This window comes from Phalaenopsis equestris, unplaced genomic scaffold (assembly GCF_001263595.1).
Source record: "Phalaenopsis equestris unplaced genomic scaffold, ASM126359v1 Scaffold000256, whole genome shotgun sequence".
In the NCBI taxonomy this organism is placed as follows: Eukaryota; Viridiplantae; Streptophyta; class Magnoliopsida; order Asparagales; family Orchidaceae; genus Phalaenopsis; species Phalaenopsis equestris.
The window spans coordinates 694,549-714,614 of NW_018164698.1; the positions used below are offsets into that span (position 1 = coordinate 694,549).

Consider the following 20,066-nt stretch of genomic DNA (forward strand, 5'->3'; position numbering starts at 1 on the left):
GAGCAGCAGCGGAAGGGAATACATGAGACTGCATGACGGTAAAAGAAGGGCTGTCCCGGGGTTGCGGCAGCGATGAAGATGGCGGGACAGTGATAAACTGCAGGAAAAACAACAAAAGGGCTGCTGTTAGGGCGGAAGCTCCCGTGTCACTCTCATTCCTCCATCCTATATCCTTTCCATATCTCTACTAATAGCAAGCATTTCCAAAAATCTGAATTCTTCCTATGATTTCTCCCTCCCTCAATCTTACTCTGCCGCCCAGCTGTTTGCTGATCCCGGTCCAGACCTAGAGGAGGTCACGGGACTGTAGCAAAAGTCACCTCAAGGGTCCATGTGGGAAGCTCCCGCTTCACTCTCATTCCTCCATCCTATATCCTTTCCATCTCTCTACACAAAGCAAGCATTCCCCAAAATCTGAATTCTTCCTAAGATTTCTCTTTCACAAATACCTCCCCCCATTGTAATCTTAAGCCATATGAATTTCTTCATGAATAGCATGACGCTTTGAAAATAATAATGCTTCACTAGTGGAAAGTACATATAGATTATGGCAAAGAGATAATTATGGGCACCAAAAATTTGCGTCCAGATCTTTCAAGGGTCTGTCTCTACGTAAATTTTCAAAATACAAAGATAAGACAATACCTAGATATTTCACTCTTGTTTTGCTACAACTTTATGAACTAGCTCCAATTTTCATATGCACAAATCGCTACAGTTAATTACTTATTCTAATAATGAGATAAAACTTGTCATTAATGTTAGTTGTTGGGCACTAAGTACTTGGTTTATGCTACCATCAACTTAGGTCTTAGATTTTATCACTTTTAGTTTAAGAGCGGATGGTAAGGGGAATAACGATAAATTAAATCAAAATCATGGCCTGTCATGGGCCAATACTATTTAGTCCGAGGAGATCATTGACCTAACCTAACCAAAAGATCTATGTTGGTAATCATGGGTTGTATCGTTCAAAAGGACCACATAGGCTCCGAGGTGAATATCTAAAAAGAAATTTTTAGGTTGAGTTCAGCTAACAAAGAGATTTATGCCCTGTCAAGTGCACTAACGGTTCACGACTAAGAAGATATTAGCCAAAGAATGATAGCGCGTTTCTCCATGTGAGAAAATCTTAAGTTTATTTGGTTATTTTTAGTCTCTGTAATACTCTCAGACGTTGAGCATTTAACACATTTATCGGAGCATAAATAAAAAAATGTGCATGTTTTTTATGCGATTGCATAGGTTTGAATGCATTTGTGTGACACGCTCGCATAATTTTTGGTGTCCTTGCATGATGCATAAGTTATTAAAACATAACTTTAGTTTTCCTATTAAATAATGACATAATTTATTGTTGTTAAATGAAATTCATTGGGTTGGTCTGAAAAACAAATATAAACACTTGTAAAAATTAATCTAAAGCCAGCTTGTGGTAAGATACAAGATTGATACTATCATTAACACCAGCACATGTTCACGTACCAGTGATTAGATCTCGAACTAAGGCATTACATAAAATTGAAGAGTCATCAACATCACCATACACGAATCACAAGACATGAGGTGAGGCTAACTTGGTCGATCACACAGAAAGATGCAATTTTTTGTGTGCTAAAATTGAAAATTGCTTTTATCAACATCTCGGGTGTCAGTACACCTGACAACGCGTGATGCAAGAGCATCATCAATTTCGATAGTCATTATTCTTTCTAAACCACTCATTTTTACTTGCTATGGAAAGCGGCTTTTATCCCACTTCAATGGATGAAAAGTTTAATTATGTGGATGCACCCTTGCTGATTATTTTAGGTTGAACAGAAGTCTCACCACTAATTTGTTGGGCTCAAGTCAGTTTACTACTGATGCTCAGTTATTAAAACTTAATAATAGCCAAAATTTGAAGAAGTAAGAAGATATAGCATAAGAAACCTTATACAGAAATAAGAGCAATTAGCATCAATATAAATAAAAATAAATAAACTACCATGTATGGCTTTTACTTGTAATAAAACATATAATATATTTTGAGTATGATTGCTACGTTCTTTTTATTTAATTTTCTAAGAAGTTGGATATTCTTGCTAGAGTGCACTGATGACACAAAATCCATAGAGTCCTAGCAGATCTTCCCTACCGAGTATAAGAAAAACCACAGCATGAATAAATGGAACTTTGGTTTAAATGAGAATCTAGACAAACTTAGTATTCTATTTAGCCACAGTTCATTTTGAACTTACTCAATTGCTGATGAAGGTTTATCATTCTCTTCGTATAATGCAACAAGAGCTGCAGGAAAAAACTGACATAATGTTATTTAAAGACGAGAACTACAATAAGTTTCCAAGCTAACATAAGCATGAGTAATACTGTGAAGATTGATGAGAAATTGAGAACCTTTCGTCAATGCATCAAGCACACCACTGGACTCAAGATACTTCCTAAAAGCTTCCTTTTTGGCTTCCTTCTCCTGCATAAAATCGTAGTTTTCTATCAAATTTGACAGAGCAAAAAATTGTACAGAATCATGAGCGTGAATGAGAGTACCTTCTCAACTTCAAATTCATTTTTTTTGAAAGCAGAAAAATTGGAAACAACTGATTTCACAGATTTGTTCTTTTACAATTTCATAATTACAGCCTATGTCAGTGATATCATTTATTTAACTAAAGCATCTTCTCGACATGATGAATAGTTAGCACATTTCGATAGTTGATATGAAATCAAGTATTAGAATTTGTTTTCTAATAAAAAAATATCTGAATTTGGCAGGTCCGTAGCTTCTGATGATTTATATAATTGACTAAATTTTTTGTTAAAGACACATATATTAAGAAAATATGAAACTAATATGCTAAAAAAGTATTAAATGTGAGTTTCAAGGAATAGATTAGTTTGAAAGCATCATAAACAAATAATAAGATAAATTAAACTTTGATATTATTGGAAAACAATGGAGAAAAATACAAGACTTTTATAATGTTTAGGACTAAAACAGAGATAAACTTATATAGCAAATGCAAAGTCATCCTCGCGGGAGGGAAAAGCTGAAAGGAACAAATTATCAGAACAGAAAAGCTGTAGATCCATGAATGATTGCTATGCATTTTGGAATTTGGTAGAGCGGCATTGGGAAGGCTGGTTAATAATCCATAGTTCCAATTTGAGGGTTTTAAATATGAATGTGAGCAGATTTGAGGGTATTGAATCCTAGAGGATACTAATGTGAATGGGATTCGATACCTTTGTTCGTCAAATTAATGGATTCAATACTCATGATAATAATGTGCAAATTAGGAGAGCAGATTTAAGTGTTTGAATACTAAGGTGAATCCTTTCAGAATTTCCACACTCCTCAAGATGGGAATGCTTTTTAATTATTCTGAGCTTGAAATTAGATCATTAATTTGATTTTACTAAGAGTTTTTGTCTGCATATCAGCACATGCAATTTAATTGGAATGTAGGCAACCTTGATAGTTCCTTGTTCAATTTTCTTTTTAATAAAAAAATTATAAATTTCAATATTTTTAGTCCTATCGTGATGAATTGGGTTTTTAGTATTTCTAATAATAGCTAGATTATCAGAATGCATGTGATGTCCAAACTAAATAGTAAGAATTAAATCCTTTTTGATACAAATCTAATCTCATTTAATGTTAAATTAGCTTGATTTTTAAGTACTTTTAAGATGAAAATGTGTTGTTGCCATGCTAAAAAAATAAGAAATCTCAAGTCCACTAAAAATTCATCTCAAAATATATCATCATTAGTTGTTTGGCAATGCTAACAAATAATTAATTAGTTAATATCATTATTAAATAACTAATTAATTGACATCGCCACTAATAAACTAATTAGTTAACATCACCATTAAATACCTCAATAAAGGGGTGCCAATTTAGCCTGATGGGTCAAGTTCGTATCCAACCAAAAGTTGAACCAAACTAAATATGCTTAACTAAGCATGACCGGCTAACCCATTCATTATATAAATCATTCAATTTTTTAGATCAGCACTACTCAATTAACTCTAATGTGGAACGTTTAACCAGTTAAACCCAAACCATAATAATAATCAAGTCAATTTTTAGTTATTTTTGGGTAATTTGGATCAACTCAAATATGCCATAAACAATAAAATAATAATCGAGTCAACTAAAACTCGGATTTTTTTAGCTAAGTTTGGAATTGGGTCATTTATTGACGCCTTTATCTTAATAATAAAATAAATGAAAACTTTGAAAATATCACTAATTTTTCTAAATCGTCATTAGCAATTTTTAAAAATATTTTTAAAACATTCAAAATACCTAGCATCACTACTTACAATATTTCTAACCAACTTTTCTCAGTCGCCACTAGCCCGTGTCTTTATAATTTTCTTATTTCATTCAAAACACCTTATATTACCACTTAAAAGTTTTTCTATCTTTTTTTTAGTTATCCTTGACTTATTTTTTAAATACCACCAAACAATTTCCTCGAAACATTTAAAATACTAGCCTCGCCACTAAATTTTTTTTAAATAATTTTTTTTTAAATAACAAAATTTAATTAAACATGGAATGATGCCTAAAGAATTTTCGGTGCCCAAGTAAAACACATATATCAAAAAAATATGAAAACCATTAAAAACATACTATTAAAATTTAGTAAATGAATAGATTTACAAGAAATATAAGTACTTGAAGAAGAAAAAAAACTAAACCTTAGGAGGAGGAGAGAAAAAAGGAGGGGATAGGTTCGAATTAGGACAATATGGATGTTTTCAGTGGTAAACGACATGCTCAAGCTTTCAATCTAACAAGGAGTAAGGAGAGGCATTGAGAAGACGTCACTAGGTTAAATCAAGAGAAGGGGCATCAACATGAAGGATTTTGTGAGATGGAAACAACTAGGATAAATGGACTTTAAATACAAAGAAAGTCTCTCATGTCACTGTTTACACTTAGAACTACCAATAAATGACCCAACCCAACAACTTGACTAAAAAAAAAAAATATCTCAGGTTGACCAAATTATTATTCGAGTTGAATTTGTGTATTTTGACCAACTTATTATTCCAGAGAGATTCAAGCTAACCAAAATAACCCAAGATTAACCCGACTACTATTCAAATTTATATAAGTGGGTTCTGAACAGGTTAATTGGGTTAAATGAAACATATTTGAGTTAACCAGGTTATTCTGATCCAAAAAAAATAGAATAATTCAAATAATAAATAGGTTACACATATAGGCTTTGGTTAGGCGTGTTTGGTTTAAGTTGACTCGGATCAAAGTTTTAACCTATATAATGAATGGGTCAAGTTTGATTCAATCATATTTTAGTCAAGTCAAGTTTGATTCAATCATATTTCAGTCAAGTCAAGTTTGAGATAGATACAAACTCGAGTTGACACTTAGCTAAAATTTCTGTCAGTAATAGCCAATTTTCATGTAGTAACACCATCAAAATAAGTAAAATAATAAACAAAATGTTTGAAATAAAAGCCTTAGGATCAGTAAAACAATTGAACCCTAAAACATGCAATTATTATCATTTAATATATCAAAACATAACAATCAATAGTACATGAAAAGAAAGTGAATCCTACGTGTGAAGAAAACATGTTGAAGGATAAGACACCCATGAGGTTAAAGCTTTTAGAGCTAAATGTTGAGGGGCCTTGATGAAGAAACACCCAAGAAATATTGTGAAAAAATGGTATCATGGATACTTAAAAGTTAAATGTGATAAATATATAATTAAGCCAAGCATATAGTCTAGATTTGAGTGTTGAGCAATGAACATGTCATTGGTAACCAACATTAGCGTAGTGTAAATGCAATGCTTAGGTCAATCTATAAAAAAAATAGATTAGATAAATTGATGAATAATTATTTTAGAGTGATTATGGAATTAGAATACCCTGAAGATAAGATAGTGGATAGTAGATTAAGGTGATTTAGACGTAAAATGGAGAGTAGAAAATACACTAAAATGATGAGATGAAATTAGTTGAAAGAATAGGAATGAAGAGAAATAGACTAAAGATAATGCTAATAGAAGTTGTGCAAAAGGTTTTACGTAGAAGAACTTTAAGGCATTAATCATTACTTATCAAAAAGGACTCTAGAATAAGAGTTCACAAGACCAAACCTAAATAGTTTTAATTAGACTAATGATGAGAATTATGTTTTTACAAATTGAATGTGTTATTAGAGAGAAGGAAACTCTTGTCCAATTATAAATCCTCAAACGCAAAAGAGAGAAACAACAACAGTAAACATATCATTGCTAGATTGTCTAAGCCTTGTCATTAGTGAATAATTTCACGCACAAAAACATATCACATAATGATTTAGAAAAAGGGTTAAAACACGAAAACATGCAATAGAAATGCTAGTTACATTGACCAGATGCATAGTTTCAATGTCGCAGCACAAAACTTCATGATAGAATCAACACCTTATATTTCACTCAAGTCTCTACGATAAATCATAACATCAAATTTTCAAATATTGTTCCTATGTCAAATTCAACATTGCAACTGCCTAATTCTTCCTGTGCGCTTAATTCAACTTTGCCGTTTTTCCATGCTGCCGTAAAAACTACAGCAAAATTACAAGAACATATACCATTAGAATCTACGTGAAAGAATAACTCTGAACCAAAAATCAACTTCTACCAACAAACTATGTATGAAAAAAAAATCCTATCATAAACAAAATACCCACAAATCTTTGCCAGTCCTGTTCAGCTATATTCTCCTAGGGCACTAAATGCAAACTTGCCACAGAGCCCAACCATTCATAGCATTTTCCATCAGCTATCAAACACAAAGACAATGCAACAAATAATGATAATAATATTAAACTAATGTCACAAATCATTCACAACGTCAACAAATTCCCAAAATGAATAAATATTGAAGGAGAAAGAAAAGGCACCCCTGCTTCCAGAATCATCACCGACACTTAGCAACTATACTATGGCAATGCCAATCATAAAAAAGGCCTAATTAAAAAATCCAAGGATTAATGGAGATCAACGAACGCTAGATCTGTGAGTGGATAAACCAAATGTGGATCGAATTAAACGTACCATGTCTCCTTTCAGAAGAATCGTTCAGCCAACAGCTGAAAAGAGTTCAGAAAGAGGAGTAGGGTTCGCGAGAGAAGAATGGTGGAATTGCGAGGCAGCTTAGCTGCTGCTTTAAGCAAGAGCTGGAAGAGAATTAGAGCTTGTTTAGCTCATTTATGGCAAAGACTGCGAGGTTAAAAAAAAACGCGAAGATTTTTAGTCTGGACTCCGAACATGGCTTAACATCATGCCACTTGTAATGGGGTCCCACATTAATAACTAATTTTTTAAAAAAAAATCAAAAAGTTAATGTCTGATCTGCCCGTTGGACTAACCCGCCGGAGATTAATCTCGAGGTACTTGAGCACAAATGTGACAAAAGAATAAGCTGAAAATAACTCATTAATAATCTTGAGTATGGGTACATAGGTTTTATTTTCAATGTAGTATGTATATCGATTTTATTTTTAAGGAGTATGAAAAACAATAAAAAATTAAAAAAAAGAGAAGAATAATAAACTTCGAATGACATTAAAATAAAATAGAAATAATCGGACAATAATCCGTAAATAACCTAGAAATAACCCAAAAAAGACAACGTTTCTGCGCAAGTACTGCGGGAGTTTATGTGGGTGCTAATGCGGCATTTTATCAAAAGTATTGCAGGATTAACTCAATAATACGAGAAATATTTTAAGAGTATTCGAATGTTACTTCAGGGGTTATGCGGAAGTTTACTGCGTGGGTACTGGGACGGTTACTGTGGGAGTATTGCAGGAAATATTTCGAGAGTGCATTCATGATACTGAGAGAGTAATGAGAGTTTATTTGGAGTACTATGGGAGTTTATGCAGGTGTTGCTGCAGAGTACTGCGGGAGTTTATCGAAAGTGCTGTCGGAGTACTGCGGGATTAATTATGAGTACTGTGAGAAATATTAGGAGAGTGCATTCAGGGTACTGCAGGGGTCCCGCGGGAGTTTATTACGGGGGTACTCTGAGGGCTATCGTGGGAGTAATGGGGGAGTACTGTGAGGGCTACCGTGGGAGTACTGCGGGAGTTTATTTGGAGTACTAGGAAGACAGGATAAATTCTGCGTATGACGGGGAATATCACGAGAGTAATTACAATGTACCACGGGGGTTCAGGAGGAGTTTGATTTGGGGAATGTCAATACTCCATAAGGCCGGTTAGTCGAACGAGCGGGTTAGATATTAACTTTTCAATTTTTTTAATTGTGTTTTAATGTGGAACCACCAATACACGTGGCATAATTCATTCGATTCCGGATGTTAGGCTATGTTTGGAGTCCAGACTGAAAATTTTAGCAAAAAAATAGGCACTTGCGAGCTCGAAGCTGAAAAATGCATTTTAGTGGTTAAGTAGTGGTCGCGTGACCCGCTTTATCAAATTGCTGGGATTTGTTGTTGGAAGCTAGGCCTCTAAGAATCAATGCACTCGATCAACTCTCGATTAAGGCTCGAATATTTTCGTTCAAATTAATAACTAAATAAATTTGAATAATTTTTAGGAGTTCAAATTTTAAATGAAGTAAACATCAAGATAGTCGAATTTGTTCATTTATGTTCACGAACAAACTCATTTGTTGTTTAATAACTAACACATTAAATATTTGATATTAAGCTCGATGATAATTCACTTTTTATATGATATATTATTTAAATAAAAGTTAATTAATCATAATTTGTTTATTATAAATTTAGTAGTAATATATATTGATCAATAATTTTTTTGATTAATTATTAATCATATATTTATTTTATTAAAATTTAAAAATAGATGTGAAAATATATAAGATTTGTGTGGTATGCATTAAATGCCCTTTAACTTTAAAGCACCACAAACCTCACTTGCCCTCTAGCCTCTCACAATTTCGTGTTTCCCATTTTTGCCCAAAACATACGAAACCCTAAGTTGTTAGGGCGTGCAAACATTGAAGATAATGACAAGATCACGGTATGCATAGATCTCTGAAACTCTAGTCTCGCACATATCTCTTTTACACTACTCTAGTCTCGCACATATCTCTTTTACACTTTGCTCATAAATTTACGTAATTTAAAAGTGGTGTTGAGAAAGTGCAATACAATTATTGTAAATTAAATATGATTAAGAATAAATATGATGAAACAACTTAATATGGAAGACATCAACAAATTTAGCCAAAAAAACTAGGAAAATGATAAGAGTATATCACTATGAGAAATTTAACACCTACATCTGAATGTGGGAGCTGGGTGCAAACTCAGAATTATGAGTATGATCATGTTAAAAGATGAGTGATTACGTCTTATATGATCACGATTCATGAATTACCTTTCATTTTTATGGAGTTAATAATCAATAAATTAGTAGGTGCGACCAGACTTGTAAAATTATTTGTTGATATTTTATATGAAAATCTAGATACTCATTTGAATTTTTTATTCGTTTATTAGCTCTTTTAAATACTCGTTCACTTGTCATAAACAAATCAAGTTCAAATATTAAAAAAATTTAACAAGTCAAGCTTGAAAAATATACGAAAACTCGACACAAGCTCAAGTCAAACATGAACAACTCATAATTTTACCAAGCCAAGTTTGAACAATGATATACTCGGCTCGGTTCGACGCCCTATTGGAAGCTAACAGCCTACACCATTGACGTTTTTTTAATTAATATTTTTTTAGTCAATGAGCTTCGAGCATGAGATATTTCGATGCTGGAGAACATATCTAACCACCGGGTCATCATCTCCTCTGCATTATTTTTTTTGTTAGCGTAAGTTTGAGTGTCACACTAAAATTATATTTAACTAAAAAAGAAGGTACATCTAACCGAAATTAAAAAAAAATAATAATAATAAATATAATAGAGAAGTGAGAAATAAAATCTGACCTAAAAAATTCACGTGCAAGGGTGTCATAAGAGGTTCCATCCAAGCTTTAATGATGAAAAAAAAATCAGTCAAAGAAACACTTGAGAGTGAAGGCAACATACAACTATAAATGGACAAATATATCACATGAGATTGTTTAAAAATGCAGTCCAAAAAGAGGAAGGTTTGTGAAGTTAAATTGGCAAAATAATAATAATAATAATAATAATAATAATAAAATAACAACAACGTTGAGTTCAAATGTATTAAATGTTATAATAATGTCAAAAACGATTGAGTCCCAAAAAAAAATTTTGGATTTCAACAGAGCTCAACAAAACCGCCTAGACAAGCCAGTAGTAGCAAAAAGAGAACCCATAAGCAATGAGTGGGAAACCATTAAGTGTAATATATCAATTTAACAAAATAGCCAAAACCAATCAAGAAAGGATAAAATGACATACAGCAAAGAAACGAACTAAGAGAATTAATGATGAGCATAAATTAATAGATATAAGAGCACATACAAGCAAATAAAGTGAGGGAGAGCAAGGGAGAAGCATCAGCCAACACAATTAGAAATCCATTTAAAATAGAAAATCATAGGAGGCTCCATCCGAGGAGCATCAAGTCAATCTCAAAGGCCAACTAAACATTAGAGATGATAAAAATATATAAAATTCAAGCATAACAAAAGCAATTATAGAAGCAAACATACATTAGTGGGGGCCACTGCGAGATTGCCAAGACAACTGCCAGATCAAAGATGAAGATACACAATATCCATAATCTCATAGAGTGTCAATGAGATTAGAATGATATATAGTTGAGCCCCTAAAAGTGTATTAATTGGACTTCACCATGGTTCAAATATAGAACATGACATCCAAAAAAGATGATTGCAACTAAAGCAGAAAACAACATCTAAAGAGCAAATGTCAAGCAAAAAATAACAGCAGGAAATGAATAAATTTTCTACATCAACCTTCAAATATAAAATACAAGGAACATAAAGCCAAAGAAAAACCAAAAACAACTAGAAAGCAAAATGAGATCTCATACAGAAGCAAACCATAGATTGATAATGAGCTAAATGAAATAATGGTTTTGAATAATGGGAGGGAGATCCTATATAGCATAAATGATGATTAGAAGGAAGAGTCCATGTATGATTGTCAATCATAGCAGAGACCTTGACATAGACTTTATTATCAAACATAGTAAAAGCATAAACCCTAAACCTTTCATAGAGATATACCATCAATCCAAGAGTCAAAATAGAAAAGAATGTTATTGTTATAGTTAATTTGAAAAAGACTCTTTGTAATTCTAATGGTTAGTTACATAATAACATTCCAAAAGAGAGCATAATGATTCCTCTTCTTAAATCATAACCGAGCATAACCCAAAATGACTAGAAAAATTTGGTATTGTTATGGAAAAACAATTAATCGTTATGAAAAAAAAAAATAGAGTCATTTACATACATATCACACAATTATCACACAATTCATATGCATATGCATTTACATATCTAACATCCAAACATTCATATTTACATGCATATTACTTAAATTGTTAGCATGACATCAAGTGTACCAACATCACTAATATATAAAAGTGAAATGCTCCTTTTCACGAATATGTTTATAACATCAAGGCGTTATAAGTTTAATTTTCAAATATTGGGCGCCAGATATGCAAATACATAATAATTCAATGGCACACATGTAAATTTCAAAAAAAAAATGTGACATGAACCTAGGTGTCTTAATTATGTGATTTCTTATTATAGATTTTTATTAAAATCATTTCTATAGATTTTATGCATGATGTATTTGAATATTTACTTTGCATTTTTGTGTTAAATATCTTATTTTCTTAAAAATAAATATAGTATAAAATAGTTTTTAATAAACACAAATTATACATATTTTAGCTCACCAAATATTGAAATCTCCCACTCTATTTTTTACCTCCCTAATTCTATTCTCATAAGAAATTCAACAAAAAGAAGAAATATTGAGAGTTAGTAAAAATAAATTGTCATAATTACACAATTACTTAAAAAGAAAAACCAGAAATAGCATGATGATATCATTAAATTATGCCATATTTTTTCTCTATTTTTTATAAGAAAATTTGACTTTATATCACCTATAAAACCCACAATTGGCCAAATATTCATGATATATTATTTATTGAACTAATACATTCAAAAGTTCATTTCAAACTACACCGTCATTGCGGCATAAACATTAGCTACCGTCATCGACAGAAGACTTGCAAATTTTTTAGCAAGAACGTGTTTTAATGTCCCCCTTTTTTCTAGGAGAAAAAAATTCTATCCGTACATCGTACGTCTGAACGACCAACTACCGGGTGTCACGTCGTCATACAGCTCATCTGCGTGAGATGGCGCCCGATGGTTGGCCCTCTGGACGTGCGGACGTCCGAGGAAATAATTTTTTCCCTATCTATCGCTTCATTTGTCTTCAACAGCCTCTAAGGACGTGTAATCATTTTATATTGGGTGTCGACCCGGCTTGAGTACTAACAATTTGAAGTCTACTTGTTAAAAAATGAGCAAAGATATAAAAACAAAGCCGAACGACGAGATAGGGTGTGAGAAGAATTTAAATTATCATTAATTAGTGACAACCCATTTAAAATGAGCATGACAACTCAATAACTATAATAAAGTATTACTATTTGATAATATTTTTTTTATTTAAAATTATTAAATAATCAAATCTTTATTTTAGGTTTGACTTAAACCCAACACAATGCATACAATTCTAATTTTCTGTAGTCACTGGAGCTAACCAAAACATTACATAAGATGACTAAAATCCTTTTTTTTTTATTTTTATGTCGAGTTTAATCAAATTGTGTCGGGTCTAATTATTTTTATCAGATTTCGAGTCATACATGGATTGGCTCGAACTAGCTCGAGTTTGGCTCAAAACATTTTTTATTTATAAAACTTATATATACAATGTTAAATAAAATTGATTATAATGAGCCTCGAGCAATTTTCGAGATGAAAAAAATCCAAATTTCTTAACTTGAGCCAGCTCGATTTGATTTTGAGCAGAATCAAGCATACTTCGGATGATTTCAAGCTGGAATAGATCCAAATAACTCATTTGAGCAGCACATTTTGATATCAAACTGGATCGAGCTCTATTCTATTTCGAACTGAGCTGACTTGACATTAAATATAACGAACCACAAATCGATTTTGAGCCGACCACAGCTTTAACATGTATGCAGATGACCACTCTAATTGTATTTATAGATGCGCATTATGATCATTATGTTCAAGGTTGAAAATAGCAGAAATCAGTAGTTTGGTGACCATTCTGTTCAACAAGCTTGAAAATACCAACTTTAATGGTGGTGAACTCTCCAGCAAAAGCAATATCCCAAAGAGGCACGCATTTACATAAATGCCACCCAATTCCTATGTTACATGTCTAACACCTAAACTGTTTACATTTTTACCACCCAAGTCTTTCTTATCACATACAAAAATACCACCATTTTCACTTTTAAAAAGTAATTAAACCTTTTCAAGCATAGGTAAGGAGGCATGTTATGCAATAATTAAAGTTTTTAACTTAGATTGGATATGTAAATACATAAGAATTGAGCGGTATGTATGTAAATCTTCCTATCCAAAAACTTCAAACTGTTTAGTCATCAAGTGATTAATTAAACAAATACGATTTTCATTCATTCAGCTAGAATTTTTCAGGAACACATGAACTGAATCACTCACTTTTAGCTACTTAGATCTGATCTCTCAACACAGCCAAAAGCCTCACCTTTCTGCACATTCCTAAACCTCTCAGCTACTTCCCTCTGATCATTTAAGCTCTTCCAATGTCAACTTCTAAAAAGAAGGATTTGAATCCTCTTGCTCCTCTGCAAACTCTTCTTTGTACATCTCTTCTATCATCGGTTTCCACAGCCGAACGCGAGCATTTATGAACCAGTTCGAAATCTGAAATTTTTAAAAACAAAATAAATAAAAGTATTAGAAAGAAGAGATTACCTGAAAGTAGCAAATTTTACCTGGTTTCTTGTCAAGCCAGTCTTGGAAGCCAATAAAAGCTTCTCATTGTCACTTGGATAACTGCAATGGAGATAAAAACTTCAAATTCTAAAAGTAGTAATAAGAGAAACAAAAATGATTACAAAGAAGCAAGAGATTACGGGTGAAGAAAATGCTCGAAAAGCCAAGCTCGAAGCACCATGACCGAGTCCTCCGGTAGTCCTCTGAGCGGTCTCCAAATTTGTCGAACATGGATCATGCCAAGATGTTGGAGTGATTCTCTCTTTGGTTTATGGTTTTTTGAACCATCTTTGGGGAAGGCCTCTCTTGAAGAATCCATGTGGGAGAGAATGGATTCCCTAAGATTAGAGAAGTGTTTGGACATTGCTTGTGTGGTGAGGGCGGTGTATGTGGCGGCAGATCCGGGACCTCCTACAGCTTCGAAGGATGCTACAAGTTCATCCATTTGATGGAAGTATATCTTCTGTCGCTTTTCGAGCTGGACAGGAGAACGGTTAAGATAATTTCGCGAAGCGGTTGTTCTCATATTTAGTCCTATCTCAGTTTTTAAAGGATGCAATAGTAAAAGCATTACTAAGGGACTGTTTAGTAGAAGTTTTAAATTGGATTTAACTTGAATCCTGCCAAATAGAAAAAATGTAAACTTCTAAAACTTGGATTTATCAAATTCAATTTCTTTTGATGTTGTCCTAAATCTTGGATTTACTAAATCCAGGTGTTGGTAGAATTTAGTAAATATGGATTTACAAAATTTACTAAATTTGTTAAACAAATAGCCTCTAAGCATATGAAAATATAGAGCATTGAGGAAAAATGAAGTCCTATATATCTACATATAAAGCTGTAAATTATTTGGAAGTAGAAGGAATTCAAAGGTGATGCAAGTGAAGCAAATAAGTAGATAGAAGATTTACATGCATACTGCTCAATTCTTTTATCTATTTTCATATCTAACACCTCAACTTCAACTTTTACACATATGCCACCGTACTTATTCATAAAAATGTGTATTTCATTTTTTTAAAGTTAAAATAATGACATTTTTTATGTGATATGAAAGACTTGCGTAGTATAAATGCAAAAACCAAAGTTTTGGTGTTAGATGTGTAAATACATAAGAATTGTGTGGCATGTATATAAATGCTCCAAAGTAGAACTTCTATGGCAGACACGCCATGGAATGTGAACTTAACAGTTGTGGTTCTTCCATTCTCTTCAAGTTTTAATCCATCTGCAAAAGATGGACAGCTTATATTTTCATTCATCACCATAAAAATTGATTCTTTTTTTTTCTTTTTCATGAATAAGTTAATAATACAATGATGCACTAAACAAGCTCAAATTTTTCAGTCAAGAGAACTTGGCAGATTGTAAATAAAAGATAACCACAAAGAAGGAAATTGCACACTAAACATCAATCTTACTCAAACAAAAACCAGCATTAAATTTATAACAAATAAGAAAACAGAAGGCCAAACCTCTTCCTGCAGAGCAAGAAGCTTATTTATTCTACTCATCTCTTCTTCTTCCCATGACAGCTGCGCATTGTGCGAGTTCCCTTTAATCTGATTCTTCCTCTGCGCGTTCTTCTCCGAAGATGGCTCAACGACAGACTTATTACTCACACAAACAACTTCATCAAGCAGCTCTCGAGCAGCTTTAAGATATGGAGACTTCTGAAGACCATCAATGAATGGTGCCGCTGAATTCAAACATGATAAAGTGTAGTTATTACTGTCCACATCTTGATCGCACACCATGCCTTCATCCCTGGAATATTTGGCACAAGAACATGGCGGCGGCTCACAGATAACTCCGATCACAGATTTGTTTCTCATAACATGTTCTTGATTATAATTGTATGGCCTAACATTGTTAGGCTCCAACTCAGGTCCAAGACTTAGTGACAAACCATGATTGTGTACTCGGCCGAAGACCGGCAAGTCGTCTTCTTTAAGTCTTCCTGAAAAAGGCTCCATGGATCGACAGCTTTGAAGGCCATGAGGCTGAAAGCTGGCTGGTAAGCTATGAGGACGAACCAACGGACGATTTACACAGTTGCAGTGAGAGCAATAACAAAGCCCACCGGAACGAGATCGACATTCATTCATGTTTGAGATAGGACACTGCTGCAGAACACTGGAGATTGATTCCTTCGGCAGCTCTTGTGAAACCATGGCTGAAAGTGTGCGAGTGGAATGAGTGTTCTCTTTCTAACAGTTCATGATATGGAAAAATGTTACCTTGATGTGAAAATTAAGGATATTTTAGCTTAAATAAAATGCCTGAGGTACATTTCCACTATTGTTTTAGCTATCCTTTTCAGCTTATCACAGACAAAATATATCTAAGAAGATGAAAAAAATCAGCAAATGCTTCAAGTACTAAGAAAAAGAAAAACAGGAATTCCACTTTCTTGTCCCTTTGGGCAACATATTAGGGTTTGAATTGAAAGTTAAAACGAAAAAGACTGAAAGGCAACTGAAGGAGAATTGGTGAAATATGATAAAAAAAATCAAAATAATAACGAATCCTACATTCTCTGAAATGGAAAAACACTAGAAAGGCCCTTCCTCACCCAAGCGGTTCTTCCACCTCCTTCAGCAGAACCAAATCCCTCACCAAGCTCTCAGGACTAACAAAAGCAGATAACTTTAAATGAAAGGAAGAGGGCAAAACCAATTAATAACAAGAAGGAGAAAGAGGGAAGAAAAACTGAACAGATTATTAGGTGGTCCCCTACCTGATCAGCAGTAAGACGCCAAAAGCCCGAACAAAGAAATCAAAATTTCATCTTTCGTGCTTTGCTGCTTATGGCGACTTAAGAAGGTCACTGTCCCAGCTAATGTCCTCTACCTCTGCGTCTATCTGCGCCTGAAATGATGGAAGTTGTGCAAAAGAGAGAGAACATGGAGAGAGCGATGAGAACGAGAAGAGGGGAATTGAGATGTTTGTAAGAGTATGTCTTACTCCGTGAAAGGGAAGGGGGCAATGTCGTTTTCAGTTTGGCTCAAGAAGGCGCAAAGGGACCATCTTTCTCCATTTTGGCAATAGAATGACATAGAGATTGAGAAAGCGAGTGGCAGAGGAGCCGGAAATAAGATAGGGTGGGGGCGAGCTTTCTTGAGATTGTGATGCTTCTATCAGATTGGGACTATGATTTGACTTCACGTTTAAGAAATTTGGTTTTGGTTAGGCGATGTTAGGCTGATAACGCATCAGTTTTATTAAGGAGGGGCGGTGATTGATGCCGGAAAATGAGAATTAAGGGAAATTAGCAGCCGATGTTGGGTTTGAGTGAACGGGACTTAGCATGAAATTAGTATTTACAGACAAGTGGGGAGAAGATGGGATATTGTTTGATAAGGGCTAGGTTGCTTCTGGATCTGTCTGCGTCCGGTTTTTAATCCTTCACTAGTGGATCATCTTTATTCAGCAATGTACATTTTTATGTTTTAGCTAATGCCTATCATTTTCTTTAGAAAATGTAGACAAGAAAGAAAAATATGGGAATATATTCTATATAAATTGTATTAAGATGATTTTTTTTTAAAAATAGTTATAGTTTGTTAAGATTCGTGCTGCATCCTAAGAATTTAAATGGTGGATTTGTAGTGAGTTCATTATAGTGATGAGTCATCAATAAATTTTCATAATCCGATTAAGATTTTGATCCGTGACATAAATCTTGATGTAATTTTTTAGAAAAAAATATAAAAAAATAATTAAGAATCATCCAAAAAACTGATTGCAACAAATTTATTGTCAAACTGATTAACTCGATGAGACGGACCCAACGACACCAACATTGACCTAATCTGAGTCAAATCAAGCCTAGATGGGGTCGTTAAACCTTTTTTGGAAGATTTTGGTGCCCAATTGGAATGTCAAATAGATTCTAGATCTGACAGACTTATAGTCAAATCGAGCATCGCGATGAAAAAAGTACAAAGAGCTCGAGATCAAACAATTATGATAATATTAAAACACTCAATTGTCTGTAGAACGCCGCTCGGTCAATGAGATCTCTCTAGGTCGTTTGATAGAGTGGCATGAATTGTTTCCTTATTTATCATGAGGCATCTTCTAGGCTTTATAAATGGAGTCATAGCACTTTCATGAAAGAGGACAAAAAAACAAAATTAGAGTAACAAAGCATTCTACTTAGCAACACATCATACAAACGGTGAACAAGCACACCGTATACAATGTTATAACACACCCCGAAGATGTTATAATAATACATCTCAAATATGGTGCAAAGACACATCCCAAAGACGGTGTAACAAAACACCTCTCAATAACTGCTTATAACTGTCATACCTAGGATACAATAACTTTCTCCATACTTCATAAGATCTCTTTTTGCATTCTATTGTTGGCATGATTTTTTGGACATCGAGCTTATGAGATGATATTCCACTTTTTCGAAGTGCCCCATAGCTCACAAACATCTAGTTGAGTACCCCAAATCACATCAAACATCAATATGGATGTTTTGCCCCAGCGCACCCACACCCAAGTTTTGGAACACTCGCGCCAAGTTACGGCTCACCTGCGCCCAAATTTCGGTGTGCCTGAACTTGCCTTAGGTCCCACACACTTGTGTTGGGTCTGCGCTAGCAAACAAAGAGCATCAGAAATAATGCAGTGGCTTTGAAGCATGCCCACACTCTCCTCCGCTCACCCACGCCTAAGATTTAGCGCACTGGTGCCTACCTTAGGTCCAGTGCACCCTCACCTGACTCACAGTGGGTCCACACTGGCAAACAGAGGGCACAAGAAGCCCATACCCGATGTTAGGTGCACATGTCGTGGACGTGCCTGCTTCACAACCCAGATGCACCCGCGTCAAGCCTTTATCTGCTCTTATTTGAGTTGGCTGGCCCGCACAACTGATTTTGAGGGCCATTTTAGATATTTGGTGGCCTGGAATGCTCCTTATGGTGGCCATCCATGTTTCCAAGGCTATGCATTCATAACACTTGAGATAAATCACCCATTTCATGGGGTAAAGTCATTTTTGGCCTTGAGGCTAGGTGCTCAAAGAGGGGAGATATCATTTGGCTGTTCTAGAGAGGAGGCATTCGAGGGGAGGTTTCTTTAAAGGAAGTGCATTGCTTTTTGTTGTTGGAGTTCATTCTTAACTGCTTGGAGAAGCAAGCCATTAGAGAGAAAATATAAACTCCAGAGGCATTTATATTTTTTGCATAACAATTTCACTTATTTTCCTTACAACATGTTTTACCTACATTTATTTACTTTATATGCAAAACTAAATCAAAACTGAAATGCATTAAAACACATTTTCAAAATTAAATATACACTTTCAAAACAATGAACAAACATAATACCCTTCTTTTGGGTTTAAGATTATTTCTCGGATGAGGTAACCTACGGTTGCTAATGAGAGTTCTTCAGTTTAAATGAGCTTAACAGCTCGTTTAGACTAAGTAAATTCAAGAGAAAAAAGTGGTGTCGGAATGAGGGAACCGTAGGATCTTAATCGGTGTCGCTCTAATTAAATTAAAATCTCCCAAAAGACAGTTGAACAACAATAACAACAAAATTTGTCACTTAAACTGCAAAATTATAAGTTCTTATATGGAGCTATCACTTCGATGAGGAGTTTGGAGCTAACTTTGTGGGCAGCATGACAAGAATGTACAGGAGAACAACTCTGAGAGAGCAAACATATCTACAACAACAAACATTTCCTTAGAAGTAAATAACAATTCATAGGACTTTAACGTAGTTCTTCTAGCATGACGTAAGTCCTCAGTTTACCTTTAGGTGTTTGCACAACCATGTTGTGCAATATAAGCCTTAATTTGCTTTAGGCTTTGAGGTTGTCATTCGTTACGACATAAACCCTTATATCTTCCAAGCTATTTGTATGACCGTGTCATGCAAGTGTAAGCCCTAAATAATGATAATTGATAAGATGAAACATATAATAATTTTTACATGAAATTGAAGCTAAATCATAGAATAGCTTGAGAAGTCTCCGAGGCTTGCCTCAGGATCCGTGACATCCC

At 34.1% G+C, this 20,066-nt stretch overlaps 2 protein-coding genes across 8 annotated transcripts in view; both read right to left on the reverse strand.

Moving 5' to 3' along the window:
• The window catches only part of LOC110024443 (C-Myc-binding protein homolog), a 20,847-nt gene extending 13,594 nt beyond the window's left edge, over positions 1-7,253 (reverse strand). The window contains exons 1-3 of the mRNA XM_020724411.1: positions 7,089-7,253; positions 2,398-2,470; positions 2,241-2,289 (exon numbers count right to left, since the gene is read on the reverse strand). Of these exons, the coding sequence (XP_020580070.1) occupies positions 2,241-2,289; positions 2,398-2,470; positions 7,089-7,091 (125 nt within the window). The 5' untranslated portion in view covers positions 7,092-7,253. The remainder of the gene's footprint in view (positions 1-2,240; positions 2,290-2,397; positions 2,471-7,088) is intronic.
• Positions 7,254-13,773: 6,520 nt separating this feature from the next.
• On the reverse strand, positions 13,774-17,337 carry LOC110024463 (BEL1-like homeodomain protein 11). 7 transcript variants are annotated; one of them, XM_020724433.1, is made up of 6 exons: positions 16,999-17,337; positions 16,772-16,902; positions 15,507-16,241; positions 14,169-14,506; positions 14,028-14,088; positions 13,774-13,956 (listed from the first exon to the last, which is right to left on the reverse strand). In XM_020724433.1, exons 3-6 carry the CDS (start codon positions 16,203-16,205, stop codon positions 13,846-13,848), a joined length of 1,209 nt encoding a protein of 402 aa, XP_020580092.1. In that variant the 5' UTR covers positions 16,206-16,241; positions 16,772-16,902; positions 16,999-17,337; the 3' UTR covers positions 13,774-13,845. The 7 variants fall into 7 exon arrangements, with proteins under 7 accessions (XP_020580092.1, XP_020580099.1, XP_020580098.1 ...); XM_020724440.1 differs by adding an exon at positions 16,607-16,680 and having other exon boundaries at positions 15,507-16,207; positions 16,772-17,337; XM_020724439.1 differs by adding an exon at positions 16,607-16,680 and having other exon boundaries at positions 15,507-16,271; positions 16,772-17,337.
• Between the last annotated feature and the right edge of the window lie 2,729 nt (positions 17,338-20,066).